This window comes from Plectropomus leopardus, chromosome 8, assembly GCF_026936395.1.
Source record: "Plectropomus leopardus strain MGB_pleo_1.0 chromosome 8, ASM2693639v1, whole genome shotgun sequence".
NCBI classification, from domain to species: domain Eukaryota; kingdom Metazoa; phylum Chordata; class Actinopteri; order Perciformes; family Serranidae; genus Plectropomus; species Plectropomus leopardus.
Window position 1 is genome coordinate 17,387,735 of NC_142183.1, and position 17,472 is coordinate 17,405,206.

General features: G+C 39.8%; 1 protein-coding gene across 4 annotated transcripts in view; it reads right to left on the reverse strand.

Moving 5' to 3' along the window:
- The window catches only part of mid2 (midline 2), a 183,195-nt gene that overhangs the window by 12,128 nt on the left and 153,595 nt on the right, over positions 1-17,472 (reverse strand). For all 4 annotated transcript variants that reach the window (XM_088081015.1, XM_042493808.2, XM_042493807.2 and 1 more), the window contains one exon: positions 13,426-13,587. In XM_088081015.1, coding sequence (XP_087937141.1) covers positions 13,426-13,587 — 162 coding nt within the window. The remainder of the gene's footprint in view (positions 1-13,425; positions 13,588-17,472) is intronic.

Here is a 17,472-nt window from a genome sequence, read left to right on the forward strand (position 1 = left end):
GATGCTATAGTTACACATTAGCCACCACAGTGGACCCAAGTGCTTCATGCCATAAATGTCCACTCACAAGCCAGCTGTTGTAAGTGCAACACAAATTTTTCACAACCAAGATGGCTGACAGAATGACAAACATGCTCAGAGGCTCTGCAGTATTGTGTCAAGAGCAAGGTTCAACATAACTACATTGCACTGAACAATATTAGAGAATATAACAATCTGTAATCATATTGAGCTGATGGTATTAACTGGGGGGAACCGGAGGATGCGCTATGCTTCCATGACAACACGTTCCTGATATCAGCGGAAACTGTTGCATGAGTGCAATTCAAAGTGGCGGTGATGAGCTAGCCAGTGGATCATACACATTCAAACCCAGCCAGGCTGGTTTACCAAAAACCACAGAGAAGCTCGGACTCTAGCAAAGACAGAGGGAGCGCGATTTTATTCTCAGCTCTGGACGTTACTCCACTATATGCTAACAAACAAAATAGAGATTTGCTGCTATATTATTATTTTGAATGTCTCATACAGGATAAAAAGATATATAACTTTATAGTTTTCACATAATACATCAGTTTATTCACTGGTTTGTTATAATACATATTTCTGCAGTTGAAAACTGAAAAACATGCTTTCTATTCAAGTGGAAACTCTTTGAAAAATATTCATGTGAGAAAATTCTGAAGTCCTTTTTTCTCATGCCTAAAGAGTAATGAAAACAAAAAAAGTCTTGACTAAGGTGGTCATAATTCATGCATGTTCAGCAGCGCGAGGGAGATGAGGTCCATTTTACTGCAGTTCTTCTTGCTGATAGAGTTGGAAAGGAAGCGCCTACATTATTAAGATTCTGATACCAAAAAGGTGCTTCTCTGCCCATTTTTATGTTAATCCACTTTAAAGCAGGACCTTACTTTCCTGGACAAGAAACGATTTTAGAACCGTTTGTCTCTGCTTCTCCTCTCCTGCTTTTTTGGTAGATATTTTGTCAGCATTTTTTACTGTCATTTGACAGTTCACAGCAGAGATAGACAGGAAATACAGAAAAAGAGCAAAGGGAGTGACATGCAACCAAGGTCTCCTGCCTGAATCAAACCAGAGACAGTGTCATCACACAGTATGCATCATATACCACTGTTCCACAGGGACACCTCTCTCCTCTCGTTCACCTCTTTCTCTTCTTCTACTCCCAACATTCCTCTCATCTCCTCTTCCCTCATCTCCTCTCCACCTCCTACTGTTTACTTTAGGGGCTGTGTGGTAGCTTGAGGCCTGTCATCAGAGATGCATGCTGGGTAAATAATATTGCAGGCCCTTAAACAGGAAGTAAAGAGGTACACACACCCCTGGGGCACCTTGACATGTGATATTTTCAGCCTGGATTTTAAACGCTTACTCAACACAAGGACCAGGATCTGAGAAACACACACACACACACACACACAAGTGAGCATGCACTCACACACTGCATGCACACACTCTGGGGTGTTTGCCGACTCCCTGCTTCGCACACACAATAAAGACGCCCAGAATAGTTTACCAACAGAATGACAAACGTTATAAAGTCAACAGTCCAGTGTTTGGCTGTCAGCACTGTGAGGCCATTCAGATTAGCTTTTGTTTAATACACTTGCTCAAAATAAAGCCTGGTCTCCACTTGCAAACAATGACGCTGCTAAATAAAGACATATTTAAGCCTGGATTTATGTTGTCGGTACTCCTACCTCACACCATCCCGCAGCTTTGTACTACTAAATGACAAAAGTGGATGTTGATGTGTGGAGCCTTTTATACGCTGCCGGACAGGTGCTACCTGGAGGCTGGGAGCTCAGTGCAGCTGGTCATTGTAGAAGCACACAATCGTACCTCAGCCAAGCAGGATTTAACCAGAGTTGGCTCCTTTTCAAATGCAGTATTTGTATTTACAAAATCAGGTAAATTAATAATGGTTTTCTATAAAGTGACATTTAAAAACCCTGGTGGAAATCCAGTGCGCACGAGAATGCAGCAGCCAAAAAAATCTTCCACATCAACAGCCTTCACAGACACATAAAAACATCTCAAAAAACAGTTGTTCTTTGCCTGGGTACATGAATTTGCTGAATTTATAGCTGAGAAAATCACATCTTGTAGCTGACTCCCACCTGCGCACGCAATCAAATCAGACTATGAACAGTACAGCCTGCTCTCTCCGACTGGACCTGATGGTCACCAGCCTGCATTGTGGAATACTAAGCTCAGAGAGGAGACAACACAGATACCTCCTGCATGATAATACTGTAAGACCACTGTAACAGCCTATAAGCTGCTACTCAGTCTGAATATGAACCCTTTCCTCCTTCCTCAATTAAGAAACTGCTTCCCCCTCCTCCTGCAACTCTTGTTGGTATGAATTAATTACTGAGACAGGCAGCCAATTAAAAAGCATAAACAGGGCACAGTCTAATAAAAGCCATCTAGATTAACATGCGTTCTTGTTCTGTCAGCCGCCACTCTAATAAGTTGTGACCAAACTCGGATGCAACCTTAATTCAATTTCATGCTTATGAAAACCTAAAAATATGTTGCTTTAAACATAAATATAATAATTATTACGTTGTCAACGATGCGGCTTTGACTTTTTAATGTTAAAATGACTGGATGCATGTCTGGATATGAATTAATTAGATAAGCTTCATTATTTTTGTTTGTCATATAAAAACAAATCTAGGAAAGCATCTGTTTATTGTAAATAATAAAAAAGGGGTGAAAATCTGAAGTTAAAGACAGAATAATCTGTGCAAAACCAGAGACTTATTAACAGAAAACATACTTTTATTCTGTATTTTAATAATATTACTCTCTGATTGTTGACTTTAAATCGAGAAACTGTAACTGGACTAGCACAGTTTTATTTTACTATGTGCATCGCTCAGGCATGGACTGTATTAATGGGTAAAAAGCAGTGGATTGAGGGCACTCATGTCTGCAGACACTCATCCCTGCAAAAAGCTATTCGGTGTCTTCTATTCGTTCAACACTTTCCTTCTCTCACTCTCAATCTGTCACTTTTCATCCACTTTCATACTCTCCCCATCTCTTTGTAGGTTTCTCGCTTCACTTTAGAGGACAGTCGTGTAGAACCTGGTCACAGTTCGCACTGAGGTAAATGCAGAAGAGTGGTCACAGCAATAAAAGGTCACACACAGACGCACACACACACACACACACACACTCTCTTCTTAACTGCCATTTTCTTCATCATACTTAATTCATACGTCTTTCAACAAGCTGTGGGTTACTTCATGTGTTAGCTTTGAGAATCTAACAGCACAGTGATACTTCTGCAGTATACACTTCAGCATTAGTGCCGCGGTTTCGCTGTGAACCACTCAAGTTCGATGAGTGGTTTCATTGGAGTGACCCAAAAAGCCCTTGAAAGCTTTAAGACTTCACAACATGATTTTAAATGTTGTCTCTATCAAACTGACTGAATTGCACGAGACAGGACTGCAGCCGAGGTGTGAGGCCATTGAAAGAGAACTCCATTGATTTAACACTGATAACATTCTCAGACTCAAGGTGGATTAAAAAAACAAAGAGGGATCAGAATTGGTGCAGCAGAACCAGAAATGTAATGTTTTTACACATAGTTCTTCGATCCATCCATCCATTGTCTTTCGACAATGCGAAAGACTGCGTTCCCAGGCCAGACAAGATATATAATCCCTCCAGCATGTTCTGGGTCTGCCCAGGGGTCTCCTACCAGTTGGATGTGCCATGAACATCTCTTCCTTGTCAAAACCTAGGCCTATATTACCCACATTGCAACTCAACCTCTGGCCTCTGGCAGTTCAGTCAGAGATAAGGTTGTGTTATGTTAGTGGTGGCTAATGCAGCCTTGAGCTGCTCGCCTCAAGCAGAGACAAGGAGCGGACTACAGAGGTCTAGTAAGCTTGTTTCTTTCTAACTCCACATCCTTAAATTTTATAAACATTCAACCATGTAGTCCTGCAGTTTTCAGCTCCAAACTACACTGACTCAAGTCACATCACTTGAAATTTATCAGACCTTGTGCAACCCCTTCAGAAACTATAAAAGGCCCTATAAAACTTATTTTCACATATTTAATAATGATCCCCGCCTTTATTTTCTCAAGATCTCTTAAATAAGCCCTTTCACAGATGCACTGCAAACCGTAAATTATATAGACTTTACCCAGAGGAGCTATATGAGATTACAAATGTCCGTAACAGTTGGATCAGGCATTAAACAGACTTAACCTTGCCAGCTCCCTAGTACAAAGTCTGTAATGTCAGATTGAGCCAAGGTGTGAAAAGAGCACTGGATTTGGAAAATTCGCAGTGAGTGAGCAGCCATATTGATGATGTTTTTATCATGAGGCTCACGAGGAACTGGAAGAAAACCAACATCTGAGGGTAGAGAGGAGGGGTCATTTAAACAAAGAGAGACAAGATTCTGGAACTTTTGTCGGTACAGGCTAAAAAAGAAATTCAATTCTCGTCGAAACGGCAAGAGACTCAACTGTTCATGACCAAACTACGTGGCTGTGGTGTATTCCGTTTTGCCTCCTGCATGCGCCGTCAGGTGCCACCCCTCGCTTAAACCAAACAATATTTTCAGAAGACGAAAACACTTTTGACAGACAATCTCCCATGGTATGCTGCATATATAAAGGGAAACTGACTGAATGTTGTTTGGACACAATCTGATAAGCAGAACATTATTAAACTGATGATTAAGGTCTCTGGGGCTCATTCGTCTGTCTCTGCTTTTGTAACATTAAATCAGCTCCACTTAGGTTACTTAATTTGACCTTTCTCATACAATTGCACACGTAACTTCAGGCTAAAGTTATTCCAGGTGTCTTCATAATAATGCTGAGTAACGTCCTTAAGGGCAGAGGCTGTTGCAGCAAAACATTGTCTTTTTTCTCCCTTTCCTTCCTCTCTGCCTCTCTACCAGACATATACACACATTTACATCCCCACAAATCTGTATACAAAACCTGGGTTGTGCTTATGTGTTTGTGGTGTTACAGTAAACATTACTGGCCTGTCCTTGCTGTGAGACCAAAAGTTGTGGCATCTTGAGATAAAAAGCTTTACCTCTGGGTATCAAATGACAGATGGCATGAAGACTGAAGACAAGGCACCAGAAGAAGAGATCATATGCCATAGCCAGGGGGTAACGGAGGACAGCGAGCCAAGAGAGGGGTTAGAGAGGGACATAAAGAGGAACTTGGAGAGTTTGAGGCCAAGACATTGCATAGGAAAGCAGACTTTGACAGTGCCTCTGGAAGTGCAAAGGACAAAAACAAGCCTGAGATAAAATCCTTGATTTCTTTCCAACCTTAAAAGAAACAAAGACGTGTGTTGTGATGCAAAACTTCAAGTGCTTGAATAAGCTTTTCTTTGGCACTGTATGCTCTCATCGTGTTCTCTGAGGTAAAGTAATCTATTCACTTGCAGCATCTGCCATTACAGAGAAAAGAGTTAAGATTCTAACAAGCCCTTTCAGCCCATACGACAACATAAATTGAAAGTTTATGCCTCTGAATATGACCAACGGGAGTGTTACTTAAATTAGCCCATTACCAAACACTTGAAACACTTGATATACATCGACATGCTAAAATAACTCCATATTGACTTTTGTGTTTTCCATGGGACACAAACACCCTTGTCCTGTGTGAAAGTCCACTGCTTGTTTGAGCCATTCACCTCCCCTCCATCTGACACTAATTAGATTCTTTTTTTTTTCCTTTATACTAAGTCATGACTTTCTCCTTTGCTCCCATCATAACAACTATGGCCTTGAGAGCTTGCTGCCTAACCAAAAAAGAAAATATAATAATAATAATAATAATTTCTGCTTGTGAAAACATCACATATGGTTGTATTTTAGAGGACAGTCTCTCAGATTTAGAGTAATGTCACACATGAGCAAAACTAACATTGACGAATATTCACCTTCCGTTCACTTCCATTCAATGTCAGCGAAGAGTCAAATAAACATTCTCGTCTGGTGGCAAAGCAAATTCACATCTTTGCAACGTGGATTCCAAGCAATAATCACTCACCTGCAATTGCTCATGTGTGACCATAGCCTTACACTTCGATAAAATCAAGTAACAAATTAATTACATGGTTGAAAAATTGACTTGTCAGTGCATCCCTGTGCTTGCCCTTAAGGTGCCACATTGACACAGTTTGCTGCATTTAAATTTGTCTTCCAGATAGACAGTGCAGCATTTATGAGTGTATTTAGGAGTTACTCTTTTGAGCAGACAGGGCTGTGATGCACGACTCTCCAGTATCTGTGCGACTTGTCACTGCCTTCTTTGCTTTGCAAGCTTCTGCCTGAAATATATGATGAGCTTAGGCTAAAAGCCTCCAGAGCCTCTCATCTTAAAAAATGTGACAGTTAAACCCTCCAATCTAGCCACAGACAGAAAGAGAGACTTCAAGTGTGGGGAAAAGAATTTGTGGTTCTCAGCTCAAAAGACCGCTACTAGAGCTCGTACATCAGCCCGGTCTAGAAAGAAACCTAATAAGCCTGTCAAAGTGAGATATTTGTGATCAGTTTTGTTGTGACCCATTTTTAATCCAAAAACATTGCACAGCTTCAGCAGAACAGATGAGCAGGGCACTTTAATCTGAATACCAATTCCTCTGAGAAGAGGAGGGAGGAGAGAGAGTGGGAGGTAGGGGAAGAATGAGGGACAAAGACGTATGAACAGACTGACAGACGCATACATGAGCACACATGATGCAGGTGACATGATGAAAACCACAAAACCTCAAACATGGGTAAAAAAGTTTAATGTTTTTTTTTGTTATTTTGATGGCTTGTCTAAATCATTTCAGTGGAGAGAAATGCTGGTTGCCAATCACAGGCTCAGATTCTCAACCAAACTTGGCTGTGGGTGGACAAGCTTTCCCCCTGATAGCAGCGGCTGCCAGAGAAGAAGATGACAGACAGTGGGAGTGGAAGAGGAAGGAGAGTGGGGAATTATCTTTTAGTGCAGTACTTCACTAACACTGGACATTATGTACTGTACTATACTGTAAAATGGATAGTACAAGTGAGTACAAGACAGATTTGTTTTTCGAATTTCAGGTTGCTGTGAATTTTGATAGATTTTGCTCTCTTGGAAATTACATTTATACAATGCTTAGTCATTTTTTCAAATTAGATACTTTCATTGCTGCCCAGATGATATTAAAGGGACAGTTCACCCTCAAATCATACACATATTTTTCCTATTTCCTGTGGTGCTGTTTATCAATCTTGATGGTTGTGGTATGAGCTGCTTATGTCCGCTGTCTCTTGAATATAATGAAACTAGATGGCAATCAGCTTGTGTTGCTCAAAGTGCCAAAAAAATAGGCTACATTTGAAAAACGCAACAGCAATGTCTCTTTCCAGAAATCATGACTGTGTTACTCAAGATAATCCACCGACCTTGTTGCAAGCGGGTTCATGTTGGAACTATTTTCTTTTCATATAACTACACCCACTAACAGTCTTACGAGCAGATGGAGGCTGCATCTACTAGCACCAGTAAGGTAGCTAACATTACAGCTCAGCTGAGGAGGACGCCAATGTTTACATCTCGCACTGTTACAAGCACAAGTCTTTCGGTCATCAGCAGATCCACACTTACTTCTGTGTGGTGATACAGTTGGTTGGTGTAGCTCAGTGAAAAGAAAATAGTTCCTACATGAAGCTGCTAACAACAAGGTCTGTGGATTATCTTGAGTAACTGGGTCATGATTTCTGGAAAGAAACATTGCTGTTGAGTTTTTCAAATGTCTTTTCTGGCACTTTAGGCACAAAAACCATCTGCCATTTAGTTCCTTTATATTCAAGAGAGGGCAGATATCTCTACAGCCGATCTCTTCAACACTCTGCAACTCACACCGAGACAATCTAGATTTATAAATAGCACTAACGGTAGGAGGAAAAATATGTATTAATATTTTGATTTTGGGGCTAACTGTGCCTTTAATAAGCAGTGTTTTTTTTGAGTACGAAGTAAGAAGTAGAAGTAAGTGCTACACTTTTGTACCTCGAGCATGTAATGGGGAGAAGTTCAGGAAAGATAGCAGGCTTACAGAGTACAGGACGGTCCTTAACCAAGTGCTTTCAGTGCCTAAACACGACTATAAAAAAGTTTAATAACACTTCAGTTGCTATGAGCTGATATTGTAGTGAGAACAAATTAAATACTTTGTTGGAGAACATTTTTTGCCAGAGACTTTAATTAACAACATTTCCACATTACCTTGATACAAGACATAATCCTGGTGGCATTAAACTTCCTTCAAACATGTTTGCTGTTGAAAATTAGTACCACAAAAAATATAATTTCAAGGGCTGCTGTGATTTTTTTCCTGATATTTGACCTCTTTCAAACTGCAGCACATGGTCTTTGTATATTTTGTGCAATGTGTGATTAAGATTTTTGAATGTGTTGTATACATTCAATATATAATAAGCTTTTTCTTCATTAATTTAATTGTAAAGATTTGATGTACATCTAAAGAAGTAAGAATACATGGTGTCACAGTCTGGTGTGTCTTGATACCTTCAGATTTTTTGGAAAGGTTGGACTGAGTATCTGTAGTGGAGTAATTTAAGTTGCCTTTATTAGTTAGTCTTTTCTGTTTTCACTTTGTCAGTTTATCATTTATTATATTTATTATTTATTATTCCTTCCCCTCCCCGCCAGACTAATTTGTACTAATATAAACACACTTTTGCATTAACTATTGTTATTAGCTGTTTAATTTCATATAGTGTGCATAATTATTTTTTCTGGTACTTATATGTATAATTAATCTGTTAATGTTAATTGCCAACACACACACACACACACACACACACACACACACACACACACACACACACACACACACACACACACACACACAAAAATATATATATTTCTTTTAATATAAACGTCAATAAAGGCAATAAAGCACCTATGAATATAGCACCTATACACACTCATCCCATTTATCGGTGTCAACGGACCCCATTAAAAATCTAAGTGCTACTTAGTGTTATTTATATTACACCCAGAAAGACTCATGAGTATCAGTGACAGCGAGCTGACTGCCAGCACCAGATAGCCTGCACTTCACCTCAAATCGCTCCCTGGCTACATGTCGTGCCCACATCATACAGGGGCAGTAATCCACTCTAATGCCGAAAGAAAGAGTTCAAGTTCTGACATGCTCCATGTCCCACAGGCAGGGTGTGTCTGTGACTTGGGGGGGCAGAGATTCAGATGAGAGGGCCTGCTGATCTTTGATGGATAAAGGGTTCACTTAATGTGCCAGATGGCAGTGTCAAATACAAGACAGGTGAAGCGCTAAAGACGAGCTAGAGCACTCTTTAGAGGCCCCTCACACTCTTTACTATAAAATGTATTTAATTGGTAAAATGAACATAAAACTGGGACAAAATATAAAGCATGCCCATGTGACGCATTAGTTTGAAGTCACATTCATACATCAAGAGAGAACACACACCATCTGTAATAACACTTTAAAGACCAGCATTCATAGAATGCTACATCTTGCAAAGCAAAAAAAATCTAATTTTCGGGGATTACATATACATTAAAACAGGAAATAAACAAGTTGTGATTGCAGTAACATCACTTCAAAAGAGTGCAGGCTACACTGTAAATTCATACTTTTCCAAAGCAATCATTTAACAGTTTCATATAAACTTCCCAACGGCAGCAGGTACTTGGGTCTAATCAAATTTTGTCTCATAAAGCATTAAGTACAGCAGCAGCTGTGCTGGCTTGTCCTTAAAGTTTGCAATAAAAAATTTTTTGGCCACTTGTGGGCAGAGGAAAAAAGTTGCGTACACAGTGTCACCATATTGTCACCTTCTAACTTACAGCAAACTTGCTAGCAAACTGGTTGCTTATTTACACGTCCAGCAGTTACGGAGCAACATTATCATTCCTCTGGAATCGTGTTTGTGTACACCTGGTAAGTGTAAGTCACTCCCTTTTAGCTCTGTTTTTGGTCTTGAATCACTCTTGAAGGAGATGTTTTGGTTCCTACACTGATACATGCTCCACTATGTTCACCAGCTAGACGCTGGTTGTGTCTGCCTGCTGTTTAGTACTAAGCAGGTAGTATACAGTGGAAAATTACAGCACTTTTTCTTTGAAAACAGCTGTCTGCTGCAGCCAAAAACAACACTATGAAAGCATTGAGAGTGAACCAAAACAGTAGAAGTTTAGTCAGCTGAAACTCGGTATAAAGCTCTGCAAAGTTGACAGGAGCTGCAGATTCAAGTGATAATTCTCTGTAGGTTTTTTATTATGAACCCATTAAACTGTTAGATTGCTTTAACATAAACATTTGCTACATCATCATCATCAAAAAAAAAAAAGATAATAGCTACTTTAAGAAACACAGCACAGTTTTCCAGCCACATACGGGCAACTGAGAGATCACCAAAGTTCTATTTCTCTCATCTCTAACACTGACAAAGGCAATGGCAAAAATGTTGAAACTAATCTTTCTATAGAGAAGTTAATCTCCAGAAAAGAAACGCTTGTTGTTAGTTCACGATTGTATTTCTTTCTGTCTCTGCTCGTTTATCAGTCTCAAAGTCAGAGCTGTCAGGTTAGTTTATGTGTTACCCCTGGATTTATGCCTGCTCACAGGCCCATTTAGAGAGCAAGAGAGAGAAATGCTGTGTTCACTCTCCGACTTCGTTCTTTTTTTTAATAACTATTTTCTGACTTTTGCCGTTATTAGATAGGCTAGATTATTAAGTGTAAAAGGGGGAGGGAGGGGGATGACACGTAGCAAAGCGACGCAGACTGGAGTCGAAACCCCGGCCGCAAAACAGCCCTCGCACATGGAGTGCCTCCTCACCAGACAAGCCACCAGGCACCTGGATACTTTTTCAATGGAAGCTGGTGACATGACCCCTGATACTTGTACCTGCGGACATGCAGACATGCCAAAAATCTGATATGAGCTGACCTAAACCTTTTCAGCACTGAAATGACGCGGTAAGGCATCAACCAATTACATTTTTTTGCTTTTTCGTTGATGCAGTGCTACATATCTGTTCATTTCAGTGCACAAGGGATGCAATGAAGGGAGGAAATGCAACATATTTTTGACCAAATGCAAACTTTGAAGCAAGTAGCAGACATACACAAGCCAGTAGCAACAAAACTACAAAACAACTTGAGCAACACTTTGACAATGACTCGGCTATTGCGTTGCCGGCAGCATAACAGTGAAGTGTGAGAGAGAGGGTGGTTGTCTGTGTCAGTGACTGAGAGCGAGAGAGAGAGATCATCCCCCGACTCTTGCAGTTTCTCACGCACCTATTTTACTCAGCAGAGTGTATCCAGATTACAGTTAATCCTAAATGCCACAGCCAGACTCCTGACAGCAGCTAAGACGAGTTGGCATATCGACTTCATTTTAGCTCCACTGCACTACTGATGCAATTTAAGACTGATTTCAAAATTTTATTGAGCACCCTAATCCAGAATTAGCCATACTGCTTAGGTTTTAACCCTTTATATGCTAGAATTGTGCCTGAGATTCTAGTGAGTAACATTTAGGTAGTGATCTGACTTTGCAGAGATGAACATATTGTCCCTCTTCACTGTTTAAAAAAGGAACATTGCAAATGCTTGTTAAGCACTTCTTATGTTTTCTTTGTTAATATGTAAATTAGGTTCACTGTAATCTGACATGATCCAACCAGCTTTAATGCGTTTATACATTTTCTCTGTTTATTTCCTCATATTTTGTTCACCTTTGCTTTATTTTGTTTCTTTCTGCCTTTATTATTTACTGTGTACTGCTACAGAGAAGGAGAAAAACAGAGTTCAAGTCCGGGACAAGAATCTGCTGCAGTGAGTGAAAAAAACGAAAAAGCAGGAACAGGTAGAGAAGGTGTCAATTAAACACAATCTTTTCAAAGTGAAAAATACTCCATTCACCCAGTTAGTGAAACAACTATTGTATATGTGCTGGGAACAAGGAGAGTGCAAATCTCGAAGAAGCAAAGATGACAAAAAGACAACTCCCTCAGTGTTTAGAAACTCACTGCTAAACATGAAACTGAGGAACTTAGCTGAGACACAGTGAGAACCATAGTCACAAAGAAAGCCACTCAAAGAGAAAACTGAGTTTAAAGGGAATATAATGCTAACAATTAACAATCTTCACTTATTCTTGTGTATCACACCACGAAAAGTGAGTCTGAGTGGGTCTAAAAGTGATGAAAATGAATAACGAGATTCAAGATGACGGAGGTGTAGGAGAGCAAAATAAACAGAAAAGAAGCTCTTAAAATGCACCGTTTACTGAACTCTTCCATTAGCACATCTCAAATGTGACCGAAATGTTGGCACTGACACTTTCTGATATTGTGTGATTTATGACAAACACAGATATCTACCAAACATTGCTGCTCATACATTAGCAGCAGGAAGCTGCTAAAGCACGAGTTATAACAAGACTTAATGTGCACAGTGAGCTAATGTTGCTATAATTCAATTCATCTCACAATCTGGAGGATTTCATGACTGAGGGCTCATTCCTGCTTCCTTTATGCATGAAAATAGATACTTCTGTTTCAAACTTGTGAATGTCACTGCCCTTATACTTTCATGTTTACTTTATGTTGGCATAAATACAGCCAATAGATGGCACTAGAGGACAGAATCAAAAGTTTTACACAACAACAAACAAGGCAATGGTAAAAGAGGTCATAATAATGAACTTTTTAACGGAGGCAGTGTTGTAGATGGCGGTGGTCTTTGAGGCCATAAAATACATTGTGACATTAGGCACAAAACACTTTTCATTATATTATTGATTTTTTTCTGTTCTGCCTTTTTTTTTTTAAATGTCTGCATTGTCTCCTACAGTTATAGCTCTCTTGATTTACAGTACACCCATGATCTCTGGTGGCTCAGTTTCTTTTTCGTCCCTTTATGTTTGTGTATCTAATGTTGAGTGTAAATGAGTCAAAAAAGAAATTTGATACATTTTTAAAAGTAAATCTATCAAATTAAATAGTTAAAATCTATCAGGGAAGCCCTCTTGGAACATGCAAAGAAATGTGTCTGTGTTTGTGACGGTAATCTCTTTCAAAACCGGCACCAGTGCATTAATTTTCTTCTATGAATTAAAATCTAATCTAAACCAGTTCTAATTCTGCCACTCATCCTTCACTCATTTTAAAATCAGATAACCTCCCCTGAGGAAAGCTTTGATAGGAGACAACCTGTAAGTTATGTTGCACACATGAAACAGACAAAAGGAAACTTTGTATCAACTATCAAAAACAAAATTAACCAGGCTTGTAAATATTCATAGAAAAGCAAGCAGAGGTGTCACATGTGCTTTCACTTACTGTTGGTTTTGAGGCGGGCTGGCTCACTGTTGCGGCTTCCCGCCTGGTTGATAGCCTTGACAAAGAAGATATAACGGGTGCCGCTCTGCAAGCCGTGCACCGTGTAGTGGTTCTGCTTGATGTTGGGTACGATCATCCAGCTGTCTGCAGAGTTGTATAAACCTGGTAGATTCAAGGACACACACACACACACATACACAGCATGAGTAACCACATTGTGTTGGTGTTTTTAAGGTAAGCACAGTGAGTCCTGCTGAGAATATTTTCAGTGATGTTCAAAACAGCAAGAAAACAATATTCCCCCAAAATCTGACCAGAGCTGTACGTTATTTTTTCTCTGAAGATCAAGTGAGTCATCACACAGTAAGAAGCTCAGAGGCCGCAGTGTTATGCAACATTTATGTGTACATAGTGATCCACCCCATTACCTTTCCATCAGGTTTATCATGGCGAGCTCCCCCGAGGCGATATTGTGTGTTCACTAAGCTGTATCTATGAGCCATTAGGAGTGAGGTACTTCCCATATGAGACAAAATGTCTGTAGTAAGCGCCTGAGGGCAAAAGAGTGTGAGCCTTTAATGTTCACATGTATGGAACTGTTGGCAATACCAACATGACCCCAGTTGGCGGGTGCTTTGATTCAGAGCGGCTTGCAGTGGAGAGGGTTAGTAATGGCTGGGTTAGCGCTGCAGTCACTTGCTTCTAAACACAGTCTTTTCAGCTGCAACCGACTGTGAAGGATAAAAAGAAAATCTCAGCTCAGGGCTGAAGAGAGTCTCGTTGACAATGGGGTGCTTTTTTGGTCCCCTAGAGTTTAATTTACACATCAACATTACTGCTACTTTCACTTCAACTGACCCGCCATGTATGAAGTGGTCTGATTTTAAACCTGAGTGAGAGTGTAAATTTGCCAGTCCACTTTCTTTTTCAGGTTTTTAATATCATTCTGTAGCTTCCCAGTGATGTTCCTTATGTATTTAAATTTCAACATTCAACTTTTGGTTGAGGTACGCATGTTTTAGTGTTGAAATGCTATTTTCTAAAAATGTATTCCCGTGCAATCTGACATAGGTTTCTGCGTGATGATGCTGCTACATATAAATGTGTTGTCTACACACCAAAAGTTTCTGGTGCTCTGTTGACCAAAACTTAAAGAAACAATTTGTTGCAAAAGCCTGGAAAAGAGCCCAAGATAGGTTGTTTAATTAGTACTTATTTTGATTTTTAAGTGCTACTTAGTAAATGTCTTAGTGAGTGATCCAGGTACTCTGTCTGTAACATAATGATGATTTGATTATACAGGATGCTTTGCTGTGTGTCTGAAAAAAGTTTGTGGCGCCACTTGTGTTGTCAAGATACTGATATTTCTGTTTTTTGTATATTCAATACAATGCCTTATAAATGATCAATATACTGTATAATACCATTTTTGACACCACAGGGCAAACTTGACATTGAGGACAAACAATATAAATTTTATGTATTTTAAAAGATAAGTATAGCAAGGCTACAACATGACAAAGAAGACTGTGCATTTCTTGGTTAGTAGCAGAGAAAAGCAGAATGACCATAGTAAACATTAACAATAAAACAGAGTATGAAAGTGTCACTGGTAGTGTTGCATCAATACTGCCGTAAATAAGAATCCATAAAAAATCAATTAATCTGTATTTTTTTACTTTAACTACTCAAACAAAACCTGAATATAGATAATGCATGATTGCATCTATTACAGAGGATTTTTTTCACATGCTTTGAAAATCAATAAATAGTTTTTCACCTATAGAATAATGAGTGTTCTGTGAGGTAAAATGACCTGGCTTTGAAGAGAGCGATATAAAGGCTTCATTTACCAGTCAGAAAGGGCTGTCTGACAGCAAAGTAATGCAGTGGAAATATTCTACTGACTATGACTTTTGCAAAGTCCCATAATATAACCCCACTTCAACATATTTAAACTTATCCTTTCAGGTATTATTATCAGTGCTCCTACATCACTGCTTTTTGAGAGAGCGTTTCAATTTTGAAAAAAGCAGAAAAGAACGCAGATGGACTCTCCCTTTAAGCTGGCAGAGCTGTTGTGGAAGGCAGGTGTTTATTTGAATCAGATGTCGCAAAAGCTGGTGCATCTGACAGTCGCTGCTGCACTTGTGCTTCTACTGGATGTAGGAGAAAACAAACACAGTGTGAAGTTTTCCACTGTTGCTGCACTGACTGTGTTTTGCATTGGCATTGTCGTCGAGCACAGGTGACGAAAACCGATGAACATCTCTTTCAGTACAGGGCATCTCTAACCACAGAATATATGCTGTGTTTGAAGAATAATTGAGTTATTAATTTCACCACCCTGAGCCTCACTAACAGCATGAGTAATACTGCCATGATGTGCCAACAGAAGTCCAGCAGAAATGATGTTTTATGAGCAAACAATGACCACCAGGCTTAATATTTCTTTCACCGGTTTAAAAAAAAAAATCTGAGCACATTCAAATAAACCCTCGCCAAAACAAACAAAGTATCTTGTTTGGTATCACTACAGCTGAAGCTTATGTTTGTAGAGTTGAAGGTGGAATAATAATCCTTTTCATTGTCTCATCTTTCCTCTCCCCTGCAGATTTGCCGGGGAATAAAAATCCTGAAAGGGAGAGAGCTCTCAGGGCCATGCCTGCCTTGTCCCTTCTGGTGAGGATGCCTTGTGAATTATTGAACAAGATGGCAACAGCATGCATAAGTAATAGCCGAGAGTCTGCTTGTAAATATAAATACTTCACAGGACGCAAATAAGGCCTTTAAAAGTGAGGCGGCTTTAAGAATGAATGAGGGGAGGGGACTGTTAAAGTGAGTTTGAGGGCTGCATCTTTACATATCTGCCGAGTTTCACAAGCTTTTCTCAGACAAAGAAACGCTGAAGAGAGCTTTCATCTTCTTTTAAGAGAGTGAAGCAGTTTAAGAGGAGCTTCTTTACACCTTGCATTCACACGATCCGCTTTGTATCCAGAGATGGCCAGCAGATTATCTGCATTTTTTTTCAGCCTGCTCTTACAAATATGCATCCACTGTCAACAATGAAATCCTCACAAAAAAAGCAAGCGTGTTGTTCTGCTGGGACAGCTGTCCCTTGTTGTGAAAATTATGCCTCCCACCTGTCATTTCAGCCGCTTCCTGTAGAAATTAGAGAGGCTACGATGTTATGCGGGCTTTGGGAAAGAGACACTGGGGAAAGATGAGGGAGAAGGAATTCACACTGCTTTCCATTTTTAAAGCTTTTGATCTCCATAGCACCTCTCCCTTTTTGCAAAATCAAATTAGGTCAGTACACAGCAATACTGCTATTGCTACTCTTACCACTGTAAAGGGGCTTTCTGACACAAGCAGGGTGCTGGAGAGTGCTGTCACTTCAAAGTGTGGTGGAGCAATAACTGACTGTGCCATTGTTAAAAGAGTAAGAAGAGGGAAACTGGGGGGAAATGGATCAGCTTGTGTCTTGCATTCAGACTTCAAGTGTGTATGTGTGTATGTATAGTATTTGTGTGTCTGCTTGTGTTTGTGGACAGTTGAGAAGGGAACAGAAACACAAAGTATCCTGGGAGTAGAGGACGGGCCGTCTTTGATGATGCAATATAGAGTTGATAGTGAGTGTGAGTGTGTGTGGGTATGAGCCTGCATTGGTATGTGTTGCCGACCCAATTGCCAGAATAAATGTTGGCATTTCTGCAAATCACAGATGTGCAGCACTTGTACATTATTGTGTAGTGGATATGTTGACTTTATGTTTCTTTACATATCACCAATGCAGTGATTTTGTGTGGTTATGTTTAGGCACAAAAACTACTTGGTGATGGTTAGATAAAGATCATGTTTGGGCTTAAAACACCCATGTTTGGTGGCACTATCACTGCTGTAAATGCAGCATATCTTGCTAAAATACACCTCTTTTTGATGGGACAATCATCTCTGGAAATGCAGAGGTGTTTTGCTAAAAAACACCCACTTTTAGTGACACAATTGCCGCTGGAATTGCTGTAGGTGTCTCGCTAAAAATCAACT